At 60.6% G+C, this 22,015-nt stretch overlaps 2 protein-coding genes across 8 annotated transcripts; one reads left to right on the top strand and one right to left on the bottom strand.

Moving 5' to 3' along the window:
• The first annotated feature begins 545 nt into the window (after positions 1-545).
• Positions 546-6,407, top strand: Cfap73 (cilia and flagella associated protein 73). Of its 7 annotated transcripts, none has more exons than XM_046456462.2 (8): positions 546-729; positions 2,038-2,236; positions 2,795-2,899; positions 3,191-3,391; positions 3,885-4,106; positions 4,351-4,509; positions 5,743-5,831; positions 5,922-6,407. In XM_046456462.2, the coding sequence occupies exons 1-7, from the start codon at positions 674-676 to the stop codon at positions 5,824-5,826; spliced, it is 1,026 nt and encodes a 341-aa protein (XP_046312418.1). In that variant the 5' UTR covers positions 546-673; the 3' UTR covers positions 5,827-5,831; positions 5,922-6,407. The 7 variants fall into 7 exon arrangements, with proteins under 7 accessions (XP_046312418.1, XP_046312421.1, XP_046312424.1 ...); XM_046456464.2 differs by having other exon boundaries at positions 548-729; positions 2,047-2,236; XM_046456466.2 differs by having other exon boundaries at positions 550-729; positions 2,038-2,152.
• Positions 6,370-21,968, bottom strand: Ddx54 (DEAD-box helicase 54). Its single transcript, XM_046456459.1, has 20 exons — positions 21,763-21,968; positions 20,136-20,265; positions 18,159-18,229; positions 17,502-17,690; positions 17,337-17,386; positions 15,884-15,925; positions 15,689-15,784; positions 14,931-15,052; positions 14,793-14,854; positions 14,560-14,691; positions 13,377-13,587; positions 12,367-12,501; positions 11,786-12,016; positions 11,628-11,701; positions 10,771-10,983; positions 9,495-9,637; positions 9,297-9,410; positions 8,701-8,805; positions 8,260-8,372; positions 6,370-6,947 (listed from the first exon to the last, which is right to left on the bottom strand). Exons 1-20 carry the CDS (start codon positions 21,934-21,936, stop codon positions 6,715-6,717), a joined length of 2,640 nt encoding a protein of 879 aa, XP_046312415.1. The 5' UTR covers positions 21,937-21,968; the 3' UTR covers positions 6,370-6,714.
• Positions 21,969-22,015: the final 47 nt, after the last annotated feature.

Here is a 22,015-nt window from a genome sequence, read left to right as displayed (position 1 = left end):
TTCTTTTGGATGGTTGAGTGGACACACAGGCACATTAGTGAGGCCCAGGCCCACCCATCCGGGAAGAGGTTTGGCCAGTGTGGCAAATTCTTTTTATTTCAGTACTGGGGATTGAACCCAGGGGCGCTCTACCACTGAGCCGGCGTCCCCAGCCCGTTTTATATTTTATTCATTTATTGATTCATTTTCAGTACTGGGAATTGATTGCGGGGGACTTTACTACCGATCCCAAGCTCTTTTTAATTATTATCTACAGACAGGGTCTCATTAAATTGCTCAGGGCCTCACTAAATTACTTAGGCTGGCTTTGAACTCGCGATCCTCCTGCCTCAGCCTCCCAAGACGCTGGGATGACAGGCGTGCGCCCCCACGCCGGCCTCCCTTGGCAACAACTTGGTGGAGGACCCCCCTCCCCACTGCACCCGAGGTGGAGGAGCTGGGTGGGGGGAGCGCCTCCCGCCTCCGCCCCTCCCTTCCTCCCTCTCCCAGGGCGGGTTCCCCTGGCCGCAGCCTGGCAATGGAATGTTGTGTCGTTGGTTGCCCAGGCAACCAGGGCCGGTTCGGCCACTGCCTCCTGGGAGTCCTGAGCGCGCGGCCGCGTTCCCAGGGCCTCGTAGGCTCCTGCAAGACTTTAGCAGGTTCAAAGGCAGCGAGGCGAGCGAGCGCGGGGACGATGGCAGTGCCCTGGGAGGACTATTTCCGGCTGGTCTTGCAGGAGAAGCTGTCCCAGTGAGTGTGACGCAGACAGGGAGGAAGGCAGCGGTGGGCGGGTGGCCCACGCCTGCTCCCCCAGCCCCTGGGTCCCCGTTCCTCTGGACAGTTCACAGTGAGAAAGAAGAAGCTGAGGTTCTCAGAGGAACCGCGACTTCCGCGAGGGCTCAGGCATTAAATCCTTTGCCCCAAGGTGGGGAGGAAGGGAGGTGACCCCTGAGCTGCTCCCCCACCGGGAAACTGCGTTTTGGGGAGGAGTGCCTGCATTGAGTTGGCCAGTGCCACCGAGTGTCCCAACCTCAGTCCTAGCATCTGCAAAATGGGTCGGTGGGGGTGTCCCAGATCACAGTGGGCAACCCTTGCCAAATGAAACCTTAGTCTAGCCCCTCTGGGAGAGCAGGTCACCTGGACCCTGCTACTTTTGGCCAGTTCCCTGACTGGGTCTAACAGGGTCACCCCGGAGCTCGGCCCAGGAGGGAGCTGGTCCCCCACCCCACCTGCTGGCCCCACAGCCTTCCCTCAAACACCATTCCTCACCCACTGAGGTCACCCCCTAGGCCCTCCATCTGCCCTGCTCTCAGCTAGTGCCCTCCTGCCCTCCCCAGCCCTCCCTGACCCACTGCATTCTCTGCAGAATCTCCGGAGCTGGTCACTGGGCAGCTCTGCACCAAGTTTCTTCTTTTTCTTTTTTCTTTTCACAACAGCCACAGGAGATTCTTCTCTGCTCAAAGCCCCTCCTGGCTCCCATCCCACTCAGGGTCCAGCCAAAGTCCTCCCTCACCGTGACCCGCTGCAACCTGCCCTGGGCACCTCTGCTCTCAATCCCCGCCTCCCACCTCCTGGCTCTTCTCTCTGGCCTCACCGCCTCCACCATCCCTTCCCTGAGGGTCTTGGCATGGCTGTCTTGGACTCTGTCCCCTGGAGACTTCCACAGGGCCTGCTCCCTCCTCTGGGAACCCCCCCCCCCCGTTTCACTGTCCCCTCCGCAGAGGGATTTCCTGACTCCCTGTCGAAGTTCCCCTAGTCTGCTTACATCGTCATCTTGGGGTCTGCCATGCCCTACCAGTACTATAATTGATTAGCTTGATCTTCTGTGCCCCAGGAGAATTCCAGCTCCTGGGGGGGGGGGCAGGGACTTTCTTTTTTGTCTTCTTTGCAGTGGCCCCAGCACCAAGAGCAGTCCTGACACACAGTGGGCGCTCAGGTCAACCCGCCCAATGAGTGAAGAATTCAGTAGCCAGTGGTGGCTGGCGGGGACATCTGGGCTCGAGGGTGGAATTGAGGAGCCCTGATTTTTGCCTCCTTGACCTCCACCTCCTTCTCGAGCCCCTCTAGGAAGACACTGGAGGAGAGTGTGGACCACTTCCCACCCGTACTGTGCCTCCTGGAAAAGAGGAAAGAGCTGGCAGCTGCAGACCGGGGTCTGCAGGCCCAGAGGGAGGTGAGCTTCCTCTGGGAGACTGTTCGGACCAGGCACGTCCTCATCCTGAGCCTTGCCTTCCTCTTCTGTCAAGAGGAGAATCAAGTGAGAGCGGTTGTGGGTGCACTGAGCACCTACTGCGTGCTGGGCATTGGGCTGGGATCTGGAGTGCTATCACAGTCCCTGCCCTCAGGAGGCTTACAGTCTAGAGAGGAAAAGAGACAAGTGACCAGATGGGGATCGTTGGGAGGGGGAGCACTGGGCCGAGGCCGTCGGAGCCCAGAGGAAGTCAAGGAGGACTTCCTGGAGGAAGGTCTTGGGACTCGCAGAGGGGCAAGCGGGCTTATTCAGCAAGGGGAGATGGGTTCGGGAGGTGGGGAAAGAAACAGGCAAAAGGGACCATCCTATGCAAAGACAGGGAGGCAAGGAAAAAGCACAGATGACCAAGTGGCTGGATGACAGTTTCAGGAGGAGAGGCTGAGACCAGGCAGGGCAGGGACACAGGCTTTCAGGCTACAGGAGGGTGTTTGGGCTTCTTCCTGGAGCGGGGGAGCGGTGGCCAGATCCGAGCAGGGACAGTGGATCCGAGGGGTTAAATGTGAACTGAAAGCATCGGATGACTTGAATCCCCAAACTCAGAGCCACTCCGCTCCTCACCCCCAGGAGTTCCACACCGCGATGACAGCCCTGGAACAGCGCTGGGCAGAGCTGGCACAGAAAGAGCAGCAGCTCAAGGGGTCCTTTGTCCGCTTTGACAAGTTCCTGCAGGTAGGTGGTGACGGCTGGGGGAAGTCACAGGGACCCACACCGTACAACCCAACAGGGGCCAGGGGTCCACACAAGTAAAAGGATGGGTTTAGTAACGCAAAAGGGACAGCCTGAGAGGAGGGGGAGGGGCGAGGGACCCAAATCTGAGATTGGGCCGAACTTGGCCCGCGGGCGGGTGTTTGTCACCCTTGGTGGCTCAGCGTGCGTATCGGGGCGAGGAGGAGACGGCGGCGAGCTCCAGCTCCGCAAGTTCCCGAGTCGCATGGGTCGGTCGCGGGTCCCGCTCCCCAGGACGCCGAGATCCGGCGCGGCCGCGCGCTGCAACGGGCGGCGGAGGAGCGACACCGCGCGGACCGCCAGGGGGCGGAGGTGCTGCGGCTGCGGGCTCAGCTCCAGGAGCTGCGGCGGGAGCGCGCGCGGCTGCAGCGCCGGCTGCAGAGGCTGGAGCCGTGCGCGCGCCTGCTGGAGCGAACGCTGGAAAAGCTGCCCGAGGTGAGCTGGGGAGCGCAGCCGGGGGCCCAGCTCCACCGTGCAGCGACAGAGTCCCCTGGCATGGACGGAGCACTAATGGAGCGCTGACTGTATGCAGGAACCATCACTTACTGAGTACTCACTGTATACCGGCAGCACGCTTTGTTCCTGAATCATCCCCACAGTCAGTAAAGTGGGTTCTGTTAGTGTCAACCCCATTTTACAGAAAGTCAACTCAGCCGATGTCACACAATTAGGCAAATGTGTGTGGCAGGTGGGGAGAATCCGGATAATCAACAGGTATCACTAATTGAATGAACCCAGGAACGAATGTTAACCAGGCAGTGAGGCTTGATGGTGGCGGTCGGAAGGTGGAGTGGGGCTCACGTCTGACACCCTGGGGCCAGCGAGGTGCGACGCCCCCCTTTCACAGTTGAGCAAATCGAGGCGCCGCTGGAGCGTTGGCGGCCCAGGCGCGGAGGAGAGGGCCAAGGGAATCCCTCTCCGGTCCCAGTTCCAGGAGGTCCCAGAGCTGGTGGCTCGTTTCGACACCCTGGCAGACACGCAGGTGGCCCTGAGGCTCACGGAGCGAGAGCGGCTGGCGGAGCTCGAGGCGACGCGGGCGCAGCTCCAGCGGCTGCGGGACAGCGAGCAGGACGAGCTCCTCGCGCAGGCGCAGCGGCGAGCAGAGCTGCGTGAGCGACTGGAGTCCGCGCGGGAGCGCGCGCTGCAGTGGGTGCGGCCTGCCGGGAGGCGCCAGGCGCCACCGTGCACTCCGGAGGGGCGGGCTGCGCTAACAGGGGGGTGTCAGACGTGAGAGTGCGCTACGGGGCCCCAGGGGCTGGCCCGCGGGGGCACGTGACATGCCGAGCTCCCTTCCGAGGGTGCACCTGTCTGGTGCAGGTGGATGGGGGAAGCCCCAGCCCTTGGAGGACCCGTTCCCGCCTTAACCAGGAGCCCGGCGGGTGTATGGTCTCCAGGAATCTAAGTGGATTCAGATCCAGAACACGGCAGCCGAGAAGACCCTGCTCCTGGGCCGCGCGAGGATGTCAGCGCTCAACCTGTTCCAGACAGTGTGCCAGCACCTGAGGCAGCCACCAGCCCTGGACATTGAAGACACTGAGGGGCAGCTGGAGCAGGTGAGGCTTCCCCCGTGATGTCATGTCCTTCTTCAGAAACACCTCAAAACCTTCCCACCACAACACGTTCTCTGGCTAAGCTTGGCGCTAGCCCCAGATGTAGGCTCCATCAGCACCCAAGCACCCTGCCTTTCATCTCGGCTCTGACGGTGACCTTGACCTGCTGTGCAGAAGACAGCCCCATACCCCTGGGTCTCAGGGCATCTTGTGTCGAGTGTCAGGTGCCTGCTGGACACCCCAGGTTTGTGCCCAGTCTCAGTGACAGCTCTGAGAAAGTGTACACTCTGACAGTCTGCTTCTGGCACGAGGGGTCTCGGCCTCTTTAGGGAGCCTGAGCACAGATCAGGCACCATACATCCTTTCCGCCCAGTGGCGCCACTAAACGTCCCTGTGGACGGAGCACACCTGGCTTCTCAAGGTTGAAAAGGCCGTAGGACACACAACATGGCCTACAAGGCCTCTTCTTTTTGCAGTACTGGGCACTGAACACAGGGCCTTGCACAGACTAGACGAGTGCTCTGCCACCAAGCTACATTCCTAGGCCTTTTCAAAATTCGAGATAGGGCCTCAATAAGTTGTCCAGATCTCAAACTTCCCATCCTCCTGCCTCAGTCTCCAGAGTTGCTGGGTTACAGGTGTGCACCACCACACCTGGCAACTTCATTATGCTTTTTCCATCTTTGCTGGAGGGTTCCCTTCTCAGATGCTCACTTAGGTGAGAAACCTGAGGGCAGCCCAGGGATGGTGGGTGGTGAGCTGGCCACCAACACCTATGACAGTGGATCTATGGATTCTTAGTATTATGTTCATATTAATTACAATAAAGAAGGGTCACCCACCTATGGAGATGAACAGATCACAAACCAATGAGTATGCCCCACCCAACGAACCCCACATCTGGGACACGGACACACATGGAAACATAAACTGAGTGATAAATAACACCTCTATGGTAACTTTGTTGCTCGGTTTCAGTCCTATACATAGGACACTGGGACATAACGGGTTTTAAAAAAGGGTGACATGAGGAGTGAACACCAACAACTGGGAACGTGGACTGTCTGGCGAGGAGTTGCCCTGAACAGCCCTGGGAACCAGGTGGCTTTGCTGCTGCCCCATACTGGGGCCTCCGGCCCCCACCCCTGCCTCGCAGCCTCCCAGGTGTTGTGGGAGGGGGGAGGCTGGCCATCCACTAAAGGCTGGGATGTGCCGTGGCTGCACTCGGTCCCCCAGGTGAAGCTCTTCATCCTGGACCTCTCTGCCATGCTGGCCAGACATCGCCTGCCTGAGCCTGTGGCCGCCACCTCCCAGCCCTGACCCAGGTGAGCAGGAGCTGAGGGACCCAGCCCTGGGAGGAGGCCCCACACTCCCTAGGAGTACAGGCTCCGGGCCACCCTGACCTGTTTTCCCAGGAGGAAGACGGAGCTGTGCCTGCCCAGGCCGCAGTGTCTAGATGCGTGTCTGGTATGATCAAGGTGGACCAGCAAGGGCAACGTGCGGGGTACCCCCTACCCAGAGGCCTGCAGCTCTGTACTCTGCCAGGGACGGGCCATCTTGAGGGGCAGCCACTGGAGGCTCCTGACTCTCAGAACCTGAACAGGGTGACAGGAGCTCTGAGCAGGACAGAAGCAGAATGGCTCTGACCTCTCATAGCCAGAGGGCAGCAGCTGGCCCTGTGGCCCCAGTTTGACTATCCTGAGCCCACACAGGCAGCTGACTCCCCTCTGAGCCAATAGAGCAACCTCAGGGGACCCAGGTGGCATCACATGGGGCGTACACAAACACTCTCAACTGCCACATTAGCTGCACGACCTGTGTCTCCCCCTTGTCTCCCCAAGAAGACTCTACACTCAGGTCGCGCAGAGGTACTCAATAAAGGTTTATCATGTTGAAAACCATCACTGAGCCTGAGGCACTCGGGGCTGGGACCATATGACCATGACCTCTGAACCCAGAACTCACAGCAGCAGCAGCAGTGACTCAGTTGCCACCTTGTGTCCTGCCTGCCTGACTTTGCTGGCGAACTCCTACACAGGCTCCAAGGCCTGACTCCAGTGTCCCTTGGTAGAGGCAGGGGCTGCCCCTGTGGCCAGAGGCACTTCCTTCCCACAGGGCACAAGCTCCTGCAGGCAGCCCCCCAGTAGCGCATGGGAAATGACTGCTCGTGTCCACATTGGGGCCAGGCTGCGGGCTGAGTCCTGGTCCTTACATCCTCTTCCTCATCTTGCCCTTCCTGGAGGGGGCACCCCGGCCAAAGGCGCCCTGTTGCAGCTCCCGGACCCGGCGGCGGTTGCGAGCGGAGAGCTGCTTGAGGCCCCCGCGCTGCAAGAAGCGCATCTTCTGGGCCCGGCGTCTCTGCTTCAGGATCTGCTGCTTGGTTTTGAGCTCGGAGCGCACGTGGCCTATGGGGGCACCCGGGGCGCGGGACTGGGATGCACCTGCCAGGACATGAATCGGGGGCTGAGCGGCTCCTCCCTGCCCCTGTCCCTGCCCTGCTCAATGCTGCGGCCCCCAGTGGCTGGTATGCAGTGGGTACTTAACCAGGAGAGAAGGGAGAGGGAAAGAGGAGAGTCAAAGGCAGCCGGAGAGAGGGAGGAGGGGACAGAGGAGACAGCACTGGCAGGAGGACACCAGAGGAGTGGGCCTGTGACCCGGCCAGGAGACAGGCAGGCCCTGGCAGCCCCAGGCACAGAGCGCAGGCAGCGGCCAGCCCCACTGGGTTGCGGAGATAAGTAGAGGCTAAGTCCACCCAAGGGAGCCTGGGACATGGTGCCAAGTTCCCCTCTCCCCAGGGGTGGATCCAGGTGGAGGGTGGCAGGCAGCCGGGCAGCCTGTGTTCAGTCCCTGTCCTCACCCTCGTTTCCCTGCTTATAAAGTAGGCACTGTCTCCTAGACCCACAGGTCATGTGTGACATGTCTAGGACACAGCCTGTACCTCCCTAACAGTAGGCTAACCCGCAGTGTTTGGGGGCAGGGTTAGAAGGGTCCAGCTGCAGATGAATCCCTTTAGAGCATGAGGAGGACTGAGTGGGGTCGGAGGGCAGGCAGTGGCCTCTCTGCTCCTAAGGCTGCCCCAGGGCCTTGCACACAGGGGTCTGCCCCAGGGACTGCTCCATGCCGGTCCATGCCAGAGTCTGTGGTCACTAAAGACTCTGGCAAACTTCTGATCCCATCTAAGGTGGATCAAATCAACCAAGGCCCAGGTGGCCCAGGGGTATACTAGCCAGCCCTCACTTCCAGGGACATCTCCCAACCTACCGCCATCGCCTCCTCCCTGGACCAAAGCGGCCTCCTGACCGTCAGCTCTTGTAAAAAGAACTCTATAGTGTTGCCAGAGAGAACCCCAGTCCTGCCAGCGTCCAAGACAATCTCCCCGCACTCGCTCCCCCAGGTCCAACCGCCAGCAGCTGAGGCTGGTGCAGGCAAGATGGTTGTGCCATGGCCATCCCAGCGCCACCCCCTGAGGTGGGCGGATCAGGGACAGGCACCAAGCAGCACAGCTCTTCCAGTGCCTGTCAGCGGGTGCTAGTGACTGGGGGAGCCCAGGTCAAGTCCACTGAAGGACTTCACAGGGGCAGTGGTTATGAGCCCCACAATCAGCCAGCCTGGGGGCAGGCTCTTGTTGGTGAGTGGGAGCTCCCAGGCCTTGGCAGTGCCCACCTGGGGCTCCTCTCTGTGCCTGCTTTTCCCTAACGTGACCATACCTGTTCTGTCCACCAGCGTGCTCACCTTCCCCGCCCTGCTACTCACCTTGGCCACGCCCTCGCTTCCCACCTCTTCGGGCTGGACCTCGCCCGTCAAATGTCCCTTCCTCCTCTGAGTCACGATCATCAATTTTCTGTTTCTGTTTCCACTTCTGGTAGCTGGGAAGGCATGTTAAGGAAACTTCACGTGGTACCCTACTGCCCACTACAGCGGACACAAGTCCCGCTTATAGGAGCCGGGGCGGCAAAACCATGTGGCCCCGCCCCCAGCAGGTACACGTCCTTGGCACAGGAGGCCTCCAGGAAGCAGCCCCTACCCTGGCCCTTCCCCACCCTTGGCCCTGCCCCCAACAAGTATAGGCCCTTGGCACAGGAGGCCCCCAAGGAAGCAACCCGCCCCGCCCGGCCCCTGGCCCCGCCCCAGCAGGTACAGGCCCCTGGCACAGGAGGCCCCCAAGGAAGCAGCCCACCCCGCCCCTCTGGATACAGGTCCCGCTTGTAGGAGCTGCTGATGTAGCGGCCGCTCTCGGTCTTGATCTTCTTTTTGTCCTCCTGTCCTGACTGTCCCACAAACCGCTTCTTCTTCCGGTCCCTGGTAGAGGAATTAGTGGGGCTGCCATGAGGGAGATGGCCTGGGACGCCCAGGTTCCCTGTGGGGCCTGTTCCCTCACTGGGTCCCTGCATGGGCCCTGGGCCATCAAAGGAAAGCAGTGCTGCCACGCCCAGAGCCTAGCAGGTGCTCTGCCCACCTCACCTCACCTTTCCCTGGCAGCCCAGGTCTCAAAGGGGGTTAGGGGGTCAGAGGACTGGCATCGGCACTGAAGTGGGGATTGGGGTCCTCCTGGAAGGTTCCAATCCCCACCGACAAGTCCTGGCTTGTGACCCAGGTAGAGTGGCACTGAGAGACCTCATGAGCAAAACTGGTCATAAGCCTATCAGGAGAGCTGGCAAGAAGAACCCTGCAGTGTGCGACCAGATCACCGGCGGGCAGGCAAGGAAGGGGCACCATCCTGACCTCATGGGGCACAGACAGGGGGGCTGCAGCAGACAGCCCCCCCCGTGGGCACGCCCACTTGCACTCACCACTTGAGCTGCTGCTGGCCTCTGGTCAGGTTCTGCGCTTCATCCCCCATCAGGTCCAGGACGGCACCAGCCACCTGCTGCTCGAAGGCTCCCCCAATCCCACCGACACTCAGCCTGAAGGGAGGGTGTGCAAGGTAAGGGGGGATGACATGGCCCAGAGGGTCCCGGTGCCCACCCAAGACCCAGCTGATCACTCACCCCCGCTCGCTGTCAAAGTCCTTGGGCCGGTAGGGGACGTAGAACTCCTGGTCTTGCTGCTGGGCCTCCGCCCTCCGTCTCTTGGCTCCTCCCTGAGGTACTGGCCTCTGCCGCTTCTGGCCCACGACCTCTGTGAAGACATGCTGTAGGCAGGAGGCCCAGCGTCACAACTGTGGCTCCTGGGGAGCCACTACAGCTCTCCACATCCACTGCCCAGCCAGAGCTCAGGGTCCAGAGCTTCCAGGGGCTTTACAAATCTGGCTTTCCCATTTTTGGGGTACTGGGGATTGAATGCAGAGGTGCTTCACCACCGAGCCACATCCCCAGCCCTTTTTATTTTTTTTTTGAGACAGGGTCTCCTTAAGTCGCTGGGAACCTCACCAAGTCGCTGAGGCTGGCTTTGAATTGATCCTCCTGCCTCAGCCTCCCAAGCTGCTGGGCCTACAGTCGTGGGCCACCGTGCCCAGCATGGCGTTCCCATTCATTAGCTGGTGAACAGGTCTCCCGTGGGACCCATTTCCCCATCTGCACGCACAGCATAACCCCTGCCTTGGCCATCAGAGGCAGGATGGATGAGGAGGCAGGGTGCCAACTCTGAGACTCTCATTCTAGTCCCAGCTTGGCCCCCAAACTGTGTGACCGAGGCGAAGCCCTAGCGTCTCTGCGCCAGGGCTTGTTCCACACAAGTACTCACTGGGGCCTTCAGCTATGCCTGTGCCTACCAAATCCTCCACCAACGGGACCAGAGAGAGAGACAGGTGCTGTCACCATCCAGGGACCTTCTGCCAGGCAAGTGGGACACTTCAGGACCTGTCACGATCCTCCAGCTGCCTTTCAGAGGTCACTATCTGATGCTGCTCCTGTCACCTGGCTGCTGCCCACATCCCTCCTCTGCCCCTTCCAACCTGCCTGAGCCTCAGCCTGGAACGGACGATGACCCACACACAGCGCCTCAGGGCTAGGGCAGGCGCGGTGGCTGCTCACCACAAGCCCTGGGCCCTCCCACTCCTCCAACCGGGCAGTGGCGCCCTCCCTCTGGTCTGTCCTCCCTCAGGCGGGGAGGCCCAAGGCCTCGCTGCTGGGTCTGACATGTCTGACCCCGGACCCCTGAGTGATTGTGCTCTGCAGACGCTGAGCCTGGGCCCCGGGCTTTAGAGGACAGAGATGGGTGCCTCCCCAAGGAGGGCCCAAAGCCCCAAGGACAGCTCTGTGGGCTGCTGGGACGTAACCACCCCTCCCCCAGCCCCAGCTCCAGGGCCCCGGGTCGCGCCCGTACCTCCACATCCTCTCCCTCGACCTCCTCTTCCTTCTCGGGCTGCTCCTGAGGTGCAGGGCAGCGCTGGGAGGGGCCAGCCAGACCTTTCTGACGCTCCTGTCGCTCCTTTCGTCCCTGCTGGAAGCTGGCGATGGCTTTGCGGTCCTTTTGCCGCTTGGCACGCATCACCTGGCTACTCAGGTCCCGGCTGGAGGCATTGATCTCAAAGATGGTCTGTGCAGGGGACACCAAGTTGGTTGCCTATGGGCCCCCTGCCCACTCTCGCCAGCTGGGTGAGCCCTCTGTGGACATCCCTCCCGGGGGCTAGATAGGCACCCTGGTTAACTGCATTTCACAGTGAGAGAGGAGGCCCAGAGCAGGTGAGTAACTTGCCCCAGGTCACACAGCTAGGGAAAGCCAGAGCTTGGCTGTCAACCCCAGTCCATCTAGACCCCAAGTCGGTGCGCCCCACGGGCACTCTGCAGCTCTGTGTGCTGCTGGCTGGCAGGCTGCCTGCGACCTTCCCTGCTTTTGTGCACCCCACTCCAGGTACACAAGGTGGGTGTCCAGGGAGAGCAAGGGGAAGGAAGGGAGGCGGGCTGGGGAAGGCGAGCATCCAGGCCCGAGCAGGCCGAGGGCCCATCACTCCCACTGTGAGCCTCAGTCACCTCTGGAGGTGGGGGACGCAGCTGCCCCACAAGGCCTGCAGTGGCCCAGCAGGGTCCGGACTGAGGGCGTCTCTGGGAGCCGACGAGCCAGGGCTGAGGGCTGGGAAACCCCAAGCGCAGATGGACCCTGTCGCGGGGTCCCCCAGGGGCCAGCAGCACCCTGTGATCCCGGTCCTGGCAGGACCTGTGTGCCCTGCCCCCTTCACTCACCGAGCGTGCGCGGTAGCTCCTGATGCTGTCCACCAGCCTCAGCCGCTGCAGCTCCCCCTCCTCGAAGCGGGCGCCTAGCAGGGAGAGGGCGTGAGGACCGGGCTGCAGGGCTGGGCTGGGCTGCCACCTGCCCCCCCCCGCTCCGGGGCGGGACTCACTGAAGAGGGGGTGCAGGCCCAGCCCTGCCACGTCCAGCTCCTTGGCCCTCTTGATGGACTCGGGCGACGGTGCTGGCCGCGAGCGCACGTACTGCTGCTGGGCGTTGTCGGCCACGCGGCCCAGGCTCCGCAGCTCCAGGGACGCCTCCAGGGTGCTCCTCAGGCCGCAGTCCTCGTCGTCCACCACACTCTGCGGCACCCTGCCCAGCACACCGTCGGTGCCCGCAGCACCTGCCAACCCACAGGGTGCACTGAGGGGCAAGCTGCTGGCCCACCTGCCCTGGCCCTGTGCGCCCCCGCAGGCCTCGAGCAGTCACTGTTAGAACAGCTGCCACAGCAGACTTGAGTGCGCCAGAACAGGAGCCAGCACGGGCGAGGCGGCTGCTGTGTGTGTACATGAAGTCCCAGCAGAGCGGCCGCCATTACTGATGCACTGACCGTGGCTCTGCCAGCACTGGGGGGCGGGTGCGGTCCTCTCCTGGGGTCAGATCCAGCCTGCCGCCTCCCAAGGCCAGCACAGGGCGCCCACCTACATGCACCATGGACCACAGACCCTCCGTGCTGCCCCGGCCTCCCCTCACCTGAAGGCTCCTGGTGGGGTGGTGCCAGGGCCAGGGAGCGGCCCAGGAACAGGTGCAAGTCCAGCAGGTAGGGAACCTCGTCTGGGGCCACCAGGGAGTAGGCTGTGCCACTTCGGCCAGCGCGGGCCACACGGCCTGAGGAGGAGATGGTAGTTCAAGCATGACAGCCACTGGGCTGGGCACTCGCAGTGGCTAAAAGGGTGAAGTGTGTTACAAATATTCTATGGGGACGGAGGAAAGGATACGGTGACAGCTTTGTCACCAGAGAGCAATAGGAACAGTGATGGGGGGTCTCTGAAAGGACTACAGGGTTCCATGCCCACTTTGCCACCCGGCTGCCACCTGGCCAGCTAGTCACCCCCCTGGCCTCCGTCTCCCCACCTGTTAAGGCACCATCACCCATACAGGCCAAGCAGCACACAAGGGACATGGCGCCCGTCAGCTTCCCACCGTGAGTGGGGACTGGACTGTGTCCCCAGCCATGCTGAAGTCCCTATGGCCAGTGCCCCAAATGTGGCCTCCACGGGACACAGTGGCACTGCTGCTCTAACTACTTAAAACAAGGCCGTGCAAGAAGGGTGGGCCCTCCATCCCAGGGGACAGCTGGTGCTCTGTAACGGCGACCCAAGCACACGGACACGCTATGACTTTTGTGACAAAGAGGTAAGGCGGGGCCGGGGTAGAGCAAAGCCCTGGGGAAAGGTTAACGGAGCAGGTGCCAGGCAGGGCCGAGAGGAGGCAGCCCGGGTCCCGGCCCAACAGAGCAGGAACGACCTGTGTAGGACAGACGGGTAGAGACGGCCCCTGGGGTAGCCAAGGACATGGAGTCTCAGGGAGGGGACCTCGAGGAGACTGAAAGGCCATGCTGTCAAGTGCCACAGCAAGAGAAAGACACAGCCCAGGATAGGGCGAGTGGCCTCTGCAGAAGCAGAGCCGCGCTGCCCAGCAGGACCTGCCCGGCTGCATCCCCACGCCCCGGCTCCCAGCAGGCCTGGTGCCTCGCTGCTCACCCACGCGGTGCAGGAAGAGCTTGCCCTTGGCGGGGAAGCTGTAGTTGATGACGTTGTCCAGCAGCGGGATGTCCAGGCCCCGGGCTGCCAGGTCGGTCACGATGAGGGCAGAGCACTTGCCATGTGTGAACCTGGCCAGGTTGATCTTGCGGGCCGTCTGGTCCAGGGCGCTGTAGATGTGGGCACAGCTGACCCGCTGGGCCGTCAGCAGCTGCTCGGAGGAGGGCAGGACAGAGGTGAGGGAGGTGAAGGAGGCTCTGGGCCGGGGGCCGGGCAGGGCGCCATGTGCAGAGGCCAGCCCTGCCGGCCCACAGCCTGGCACCCCCGGCTTGAAACCTGGCTCTGCTCAGTGACCCCAACTTGGAACCCTCACCAGTATCACTTCTGGCCGGCCCCTGCCCAGGTGGCGGGCGCAGAGTGCTCCCTCTGGAGGCAGCCAGCACTGACCGGGACAGCCTGGGCTGACCCTCTCTGGGCCTCCCTGCCCTGGGCTGAGGGGAAAGCCGCGCTGCTCACGGAGGCCCTGTTCTGAGGACTGAGCCCACGGCACTATGTGCAGAAGAGCCCGGAACCCAGCAGGCAGGTGACCGTCACTGTTCTCTAAGAACTGCTGTTGGCCTCACGCACGGGTGACCCCAGCTGCACAGGGGAGGCTGAGCGAGGGGATCAGGAGCCGCGTCCTGGGACAACAGGGCCAGATGTGCTGAGGGGCGGGAGGCAGTGAGGGGCTGGGCAGGGCCCGCGGCCTCCTGGGCGACTGGGACTCCATCGACAGGGTCACGCTGGTACCCATGTTTGACACAAGCCACGGAACTGCCTGTACTCCCAGGGCACTCCGCACCCCCATGGGTGTGAACTGTGCCCGACGCACTGCAGGCTGATACCCGGCTACAGAGTGACGGGATGGCCGGGAGATGGCTCACAGCAGCATTGACGGAGGGGAAAGCAGATGGATGGAGCCGGGCCAGGGGCTGTGAACAGCTGTGCCCAGGCAGCCAGGACCCGGAGCGACCACATAGACTTTCTGTGTGCTCAGGATCTGCTCAGGGAAGGGAGAGCCCTGCCCTCCCTGCAGCGCCGGCCCTGCGCCCTCTGGTGGCCACACTGAGAAGAGCAGGTCCAGACTCAGGAGGAAGATGGCGCTGCTCCCTTCCCCACCCCAGGGCACACCAGGTCCACTCACCTCCGTGAGATACTCGGCGTGGTGCTTGGTGGCCACGAACACTACCGTCTGGTCCTGGGGCCGCACCACGTTGCGCAGCAGGTGCAGCAGCACCGCGGCCTTGGTATCCTCGCGCACCAGGAGGAAGGAGGTCTGCGGGGAGAGGGAGCTGGTGGGCTCTTGGCTGGCCACGGGCCTGCAAGGTCCCTCCCCCCAAGCCACGGGCCTGAGCAAGGGGCCCGCTGTGGCCTCACCTTGAGCTGCTCGTTCAGCTTGGCGTCCACGTCCAGCCGGATGAGCACGGGCTCCGTGAGGCCTGTGGGGGCACAGGGGAGACGGGGTCACCGAGGGCCAGGACAAACAACCTCCCCCCGAGTCACCCTGCCACTCACCTGCCCGGGCAAACTCCACCAGCAGCTTAGGCAGCGTGGCAGAGAACAGCACCGTCTGATGGCCCCCGGGGAGGCGGCCGATGATCTCCTGCAGCTGCTCCGCAAACCCCATTTCAAAGAGCCTGGAGGGGGGAGGGCGCAGGGCGCTGGGGGGTCCACCTGGAGCTCCCAGCCAACCCGCCACCCTCATGGCCACCCTCACGGCCACAGCCTCCCCACCTATGCTGGCATCCAACTCTCATGTTTAACTCAACTTGCCCTTTCCTTAAGGCACAACTTCAGCCTAAGTGACAATGACCTTGAAATTCTCACCCTGTTGCCCGTGTCCTGAGCCCCGCGCAGGGGTCGGTACCCATAAATCTCCACCTTTCCTCCCCAGGGCACCCTGGGTGTGCTGTTCTTCCCTCCTGAGGCAGCCTCAGCCCAGGGTCACCCATGATTTGACCAAGTTCGCAAAGCTGAAGAAACAGTGGGGTTGGGTCCCCCCTTTCTGGCTCAAGTCCGTGCTCTCGACTCTTTTGCTATTTTTGATCTCTTTGAAAACACATGCTAGACCTTAATTATTCTTTTTAATATTCTTAAAATGTAAAACTAAAAAATATTGGTCCAAGGTGCCCCAGATGAGATCCGGCACGTCCTGTGATCTGCAGCCCATGTCTGGAGACCGTGGCCACGCAGGTCTCTCTGGACAGAGCCCTCCCCCTGGCCGGCCAGCCCTGCACCCTCTCCTTCCTAGCTGGGGGCAGCCGCAGCCTCACCTGTCGGCTTCATCAAAAACCACATACTCCACGCTCTGCAGCTTCAGGCTCATCTCCACAGCCACGTGCACCAACCGCCCGGGGGTGGCGATGATTCTGGAAGGGGTGCACAGGTAAGGTCACCCCAGTCACGGCACCACCACAGTCCCCTGCCATCCACCAGCCACTGGCATCAGCCCGGGTCTACCAACTCACATGTCAGGATTTTCGTGCAGGGCTGCGAATTGGTCTTCCATTCTGGGGAGAAGAGAGTCCGGTTGACAGAAGAGTCTCTGCCCTTCCCCTAACCAAACGCCCAGCGAGTCCCCACACCCTTTTCCAGGGACACAGATCCTAGACTTGCAACTGGGGAAAGGCTACCACTGAGACGCTGGGCAAAGGCACGGCCCAGACCAAAGGTACCAGCTGGGATGTACAAACAGCTCCCGAAAATACAGGCTCGCCTTCAGAATCCGCCTTTTCCCCACCGCGACTCGAGACAGTCCGGGGCTGCTTCTAACCCACGGTGCTGCCCAGCAGCTAACCCAGGCACTGCCACTTCAACCAGAACCCAGGTGCCTGACCGTGCCTGCCCCTGGGGCATGAATCTCAAGTTAGTCCTCCTCTACAGTATTCATGGGGCACCTAAAGGAGCCAGGATCCTGGGACAGGCATAGCTTAGGAAGGCTGGGCCTTCCCACAGTCACAGACAAGAGAGAGAAAACCCTATGTGGTGCCGTGGACTCGCCGTAATCCCTGCAGCTCAGGGGGCTGAGGGGGAAGGATCTCGAGTTCAAAGCCAGCCTCAGAAACTTAGAGAGGAGGCCCTGTCTCTAAACACAGAACGAAGAAGGCTGGAATGTAGCTCAATGGTTAAGAACCCCTGCGTCCAATCTCTGGTACCAAAACAAAATTAAATTAAATTAAATTTCACTGAAGGGAAACTCAGACTTGAGAGCCACCATAATAGCGGCTTCCGGAGGGCAGAACGCAGGGGCTGCCTGGAGCAGACACTGCACAGAGGCGGGAGGATGGACCGAGCCCAGCTCTACTGCAGAATCTCCTCGAGGCCCTGGGCCCTTCACCTCCGCAGCCGGCCGTCTGTGAACAGGTGGGGCACCTTCTCCCTGGGGGAGGCAACACCCAAGGAATGACACACCTGGCAGTGAGCCGCTGCTCCCAGGCCTCCATTTTTCCTTTGGGTACGGGAGATTAAACTTGGGGACACCCAATCACTGCCCATGTCCCCAGCCCTATTTGGTATTACAGGGTTTCACTCTGAACTCGCGATCCTCCGGCCTCAGCCTTCCCAGCTGCTGGGATGACAGGCGTACCTCTCGCACTCGCCTGGGTCAGGCCTTCATTTTTCACATGCTACTTTGAATCGACCCTCAGCATGGCACCCACACCACCCAGGCCTGGTTGACCCTGGGAGCCAGGAGCCGCCGCTCGGGAACCTCAGGACCCGCCTGAGCTGCGTGCCGTGGGCCACCCTTCCAGCACCCTCCGTTCGCCTGCGCGTGTGAGTTGGTCTGAACATGGAGAGAAGCTGCCATTAGGCTGAGCAGCAGGGGCTTGGTCAATCCAACGTCCTGGTACACAGGGGCATGTGGGCACGCTGGTGACTGTGGTGCAGGGGGACCAGGGCATGGGGTGAGAGGGTCCTTACTTGTCCCCTCCCAGGATCAGGGCAGTCTTGAGGCCAGTGAACTTGCCCAGCTGTGGAGAGGGAAAGGAAAGAAATCGCTTGAGAGGGTGACACCAGAGGACCCGCCCCGCTCACAGCCCCCGGGGACCCAGGTCAGCCCCAGCTGCAGACCTCACCCCAACGCACCTCCTTAGTGAACTTCATGGTCTGCAGGGCCAGCTCCCGGGTGGGCGAGAGGATGAGGGCACGGGCCCCGGTCTGGGCGCTGCGGGCCTTGAGCCGCTCGAACATGGGGAGCAGGAAGCAGGCCGTCTTGCCGCTGCCGGTCCGGGCCATGGCCACCACGTCCTTGCCGTCCAGGATCACTGGGATGGTCTGCAGACACAGGCGAGTGGCGGGGTGGTCAGTTCCCGCCCAATCCAGTGGGGAGTGGGCTCAAGAGGGGCTCTCAGCGATGGGCAGGGCCTGTCGCAGCCCTGATGGCATTCCTGCAGACACCCGTCCTGCCTCCTGGGACCAGGGGCAGCCTTCTTCAGGGTGAGCTAGGTTCCACCTCCTCCTAGGCCGCCTCCTCAGGACCCAAGGAAAGTCTCCCAGGAGCTAACAGCTGAGGACAAGCCCATGACCCCGGTGATGTCGGGTCCTGTGGGCGGCCTGGCAGGCTTGGCAGTCCTAGGGGGCATGACCCAGGGCCAAGCCTCTACTCTGCTGGCCCAACGACCTCCATCTGTGAAATGGGTGAGCTTGAGAACAGGGGGCAAGATTTGTGACACCTGGGACAAGGGGTGGCCATCACAAGGCCAGAGAGGAGGGCAAATCGACGTGTCCCCTCCCAGCCCTTACCTTCCTCTGGATGGGCGTCGGCACCTTGTAGCCCTTCTTCATGATGCCTTTGAACACGGGGTAGCTCAGGCCTGCAGGAGACGGGGACAGTCAGGGCTGGAGCGGCCCCGGAGGGCACAGAACAACCTACAGGACAGATGACTGCTTCATGGAGAGACAAATACCCAGGAAAAGACGTCAGTAAGGCAGAATCTTAAAGAGTAAATGAGACTTAACAGGCAAGTCTGGCCATTGCGGGGGATGCACACCTGTAATCCCAGGTGCTGGGGAGACTGAGGCAGGAGAATCGCAAGTTTGAGAATAGCCTTAGCAACCCAGCAAGACCCTAACTCAAAAAATAAAAAAGGGCTGGGGATGTGGCTCAGTGGTGAAGTCCCCCAGGTACCAGGTTTAATCCTCATTGTGTATGTGGGGGGTCCTGCCAACCGCAGTGGACACAGCTCATGAGGATGCCGGTGTGAGCCCACTCATAATGCCAAGAGCTTACAAGGGTCTCCAAAGGCGCCTGTGTGACGTGATCACGACACCTTGAGAGGATGTGGGGTTTGCTTCAGAATCACCAAGCTGGTGAGGAGGTAAGTGTTGAAGTCAGTTGAAGCTAGGTGACAGATACGTGACACTCGCTGTATTGTATTTTTCATTCAAAATTCTAATTAAAAAAAAAAAAAGATGCTAAGGGACAAGGGCCCAGGACAGGCGCAGCGCGGGTGTTGAGAAGTGAAGCTCAAGTGCTGGAGAGGAGGTTTGGAGCCCAGTAGGGTGTTGGCTGGGGGAGCTGGCGCCCTTGAGATTCGAGAGCACAGTTCCAGCAGCTTGGGTCCAGTCTTTCATCTTTGGGATTCAGAAAGGCACACGAGACCCTGTTTGGCTCTCCTTTGGTCACTGATGACATTTAGCACATTGTTGTTGAGCTCAGCGGTGTGGACTGCCTTTGTGAACTGACCATCCATTCTCTTCGCCCACTTCTCCCTCAGGATGCTTTCTTACTGATTCATAAGTTCTTTGTACACTAGGGCTGATGACCCTTTGTCCCATAGCTTGCGAATTTATTCCTGACAGAGCATTTATTTTAGCGCTTTCTGGCATACATGTATCTAACCAAAAGAAATCAAATTACATGATTCAGGTCACACTTGGAAAGTTGTCCTTTCTTAAGGTTTTTTATATATAATATTACATATATATATGGTTATGATTTTTTTCCCATACCAGGGACTGAACCCAGGGACACTCAACCACTGAGCCACACCCCGGCCTTTTTTGTATTTTATTTAGAAAGAGGGCCTTGCTGAGTTGCTAGAGCCTTGTTAAGCCACCCCCTTTTTTATATCTTTATTTTGTTTATTTATTGAGGGTTTTTTTTTTTTTTAATGTGGTGCTGGGGATCGAACTCAGTGTCTCAAGCATGCCAGGCAAGCGCTCCACCACTCAGCCCCAGCCCCAGCCCTCACCCTTTTTATCCCTTACTCTGAGACAGGGTCTCGCTAAGTCGCTGAGGCTGGCTTTGAGTCTGCGATCCTCCTGCCTCCTCGGTCTCCTGAACTGGGACTTATAGGTGTGTGCCACCGCACCTGGCTGGATTATGAACATATTGATCTTGATGTCACATCCTTGCCCCAGCAGCTGAAGGTTTTCAGGTATAGAAGGGTTCAGCTTTGTTTCTGCTACAGGTGCTCCACCACCTTCCCCACCTCTGCCCCCCTGCCATGCCATGCTGTCACACAGCAAACCCTCTGCTGTCTAGCTGTGCCTGCACCGTGTCACTGTTTCTGGGGCTTGTTCTGCATGCTTTCTCCTTGCTTCAGGCCTGTTGTCCCCAGAAGACCCTGAAGGCCTTGGTCTCCAGGTCTGCTGTGCTAGTCCACCTAACCCCTGGCACAGTGCTGGGCCAAGAGCAGACCCTGCAGCTCAGTGCAGAGGGCAGAAACCTGCTGCTGCTGCTCCCCGAAGCCCTGGATGCTCCGGGGTCGCACCCACCCATGGACTGGAAGCCTCCAGACTTCTTCTTCTTCTTGTTCTGGGCTCGCACCATCTCCCAGGTGTCTGGTTCCACATCTGAGGTGCACTCTGAGGTGGGAAAGGTGGGCAGGGGCCTGCCAGGCCCCAGCTGGGAGAAGAGAACAGACCAGGCACAATCACTCCAAGCAGTCAGACCCCGGAGGCAGGGGGGGCTGCCCACGGCCTGTCTCTCCAGCTCCATCAATTTCTCAGCTGAGCCAGGACACAGCATGGGTGCCCAGTGTGCTCTGCAGACACCCTGCCTGGGGCCCAATTCCAACTCTGTTCCTGTCTTGTACAGACTGTGAGCTAAGAATGTTTTTCACATCTTAAAGGATTGCATTAAAAAAAAAAAAAAAAAAAAAGGTCAAAGAAAACCAGGACCTCATACAGTCCCAAAAAGCCTAAGATTTGTCACATGGCCCTTAACAGGGATAGTTTGTCATGAAAAGGTGAGCAAGATATCCGGAACCACAAGCGCCTGCTACACTGACTGCATGAGTGGCATGTATGGACACGGTGTAGTTATCTTTTCAATAATTATTGGAGCACATATAATCACCTGCCTTCCACACAGTAGGGGCACAGAGAGGTTAAGCAACTTCTCCTGCATCCCACAAGTGGTGCAGGGCTGGGCCACAGCAAAACCCCTGGTGCCACAACACAGTCTGACTTCTCCTCCTCACTCACCACCTATGCTGCCTGCATCCTCACTGCCTCTAGTAATTTCTTGACACCCACTGGAGCACCTACTTAGTGCCAGGCGCTGGCCGGGCTGGGAAAATGGAATGAGGTCTTATCCCAGCCCTACGCGGGGTGCAGTCTTTTCACTTCATATAAATGCCCATTTATTCATCACCATACTCGGGGCCTACTCCGTGCCAGGCACAGCTGGGCACCGGACTGTGGAGAGCAACGGGCTGCAGCTCTTCTGGCAGCTTGGTGTCCACACTCATTTGCATTCATTTGGCACTCGGTAGTGGAATGGCACAGGCCTTAGAGCCAGATCACCCCGAGTTTGAGTGCGGGCTGCGCTCACTCTAGCTGTGTGATCCTAGTCAAGTTTTTTAACCTTTGGAGGCCTCAGTTTCCTCCTAGGGAAAATGGGGATTCCAATAGTTAGCCATAGGCGGGGGTGAGGCTCGTATAGCTCTCAGCTCGGGGCCTGAGACATAATAAATGGTCAACAAACACGAGATGAGCTTGTTTTTAGTTTCCCAGAGGCCTGGAGGCGTCACTGTCTCAAGCTACTCGGGTCTGGCATCCCCGTAATTCAATTTCCCAAGACGGTCCCAAACTTTGTCAGACCTTCCGCACCCTCACTTTTCATTGGACGGCTGGGAATGGGGATCCGCCCCCTGAGCCGAGATAGCCAATGAGGAGCGCGCGACCCACGGCCGGCAGCAAGGCCCGAAGGCCCGGGCGCCAAAGGAGCGGGGCTGCGGCCGCGAGTTGCGACTGAGCCCGACTGCCGCCCGTGTGCCCCGGCGGGCGGCCCTGAGCCCCGTCCTGGCGCGACAGATCCCCTCCCCGCGCCTCCCGAGGCGACTGCGGCCGTGGGCCGCTGCCTGGAGCTGCCCCTCGAGCGCCAGCCGCACGCTCCTACCTTCCCCGCCCGGGCGTCATCTTCCGCCCGAATCTCAAACTCGCCGTCCTCCGAGTCGCTGTCGCGGGCCTGGGAGGCCGCGCCCCGGCGCTTTCGGAGCCCCTTCTTCTTCCTCCACTGGGCCATGGCAGCTGGCGACCGAGGTCCAGCCGCCCCGCGCTTGCCGGCCGCCATGCGGGCCCGGCGCTCCGAACCCGGAAGGGGGCGGAGCCTGCGGGACGTACCAACTGCGCGGGGCGGGAGGGGGGCGGTG

This window comes from Marmota monax, unplaced genomic scaffold, assembly GCF_021218885.2.
Source record: "Marmota monax isolate L192 unplaced genomic scaffold, Marmota_monax_Labrador192_F-V1.1 WCK01_AAM20220418_F8-fsc00185, whole genome shotgun sequence".
In the NCBI taxonomy this organism is placed as follows: domain Eukaryota; kingdom Metazoa; phylum Chordata; class Mammalia; order Rodentia; family Sciuridae; genus Marmota; species Marmota monax.
This window is presented reverse-complemented; position numbering and strand designations above follow the sequence as displayed.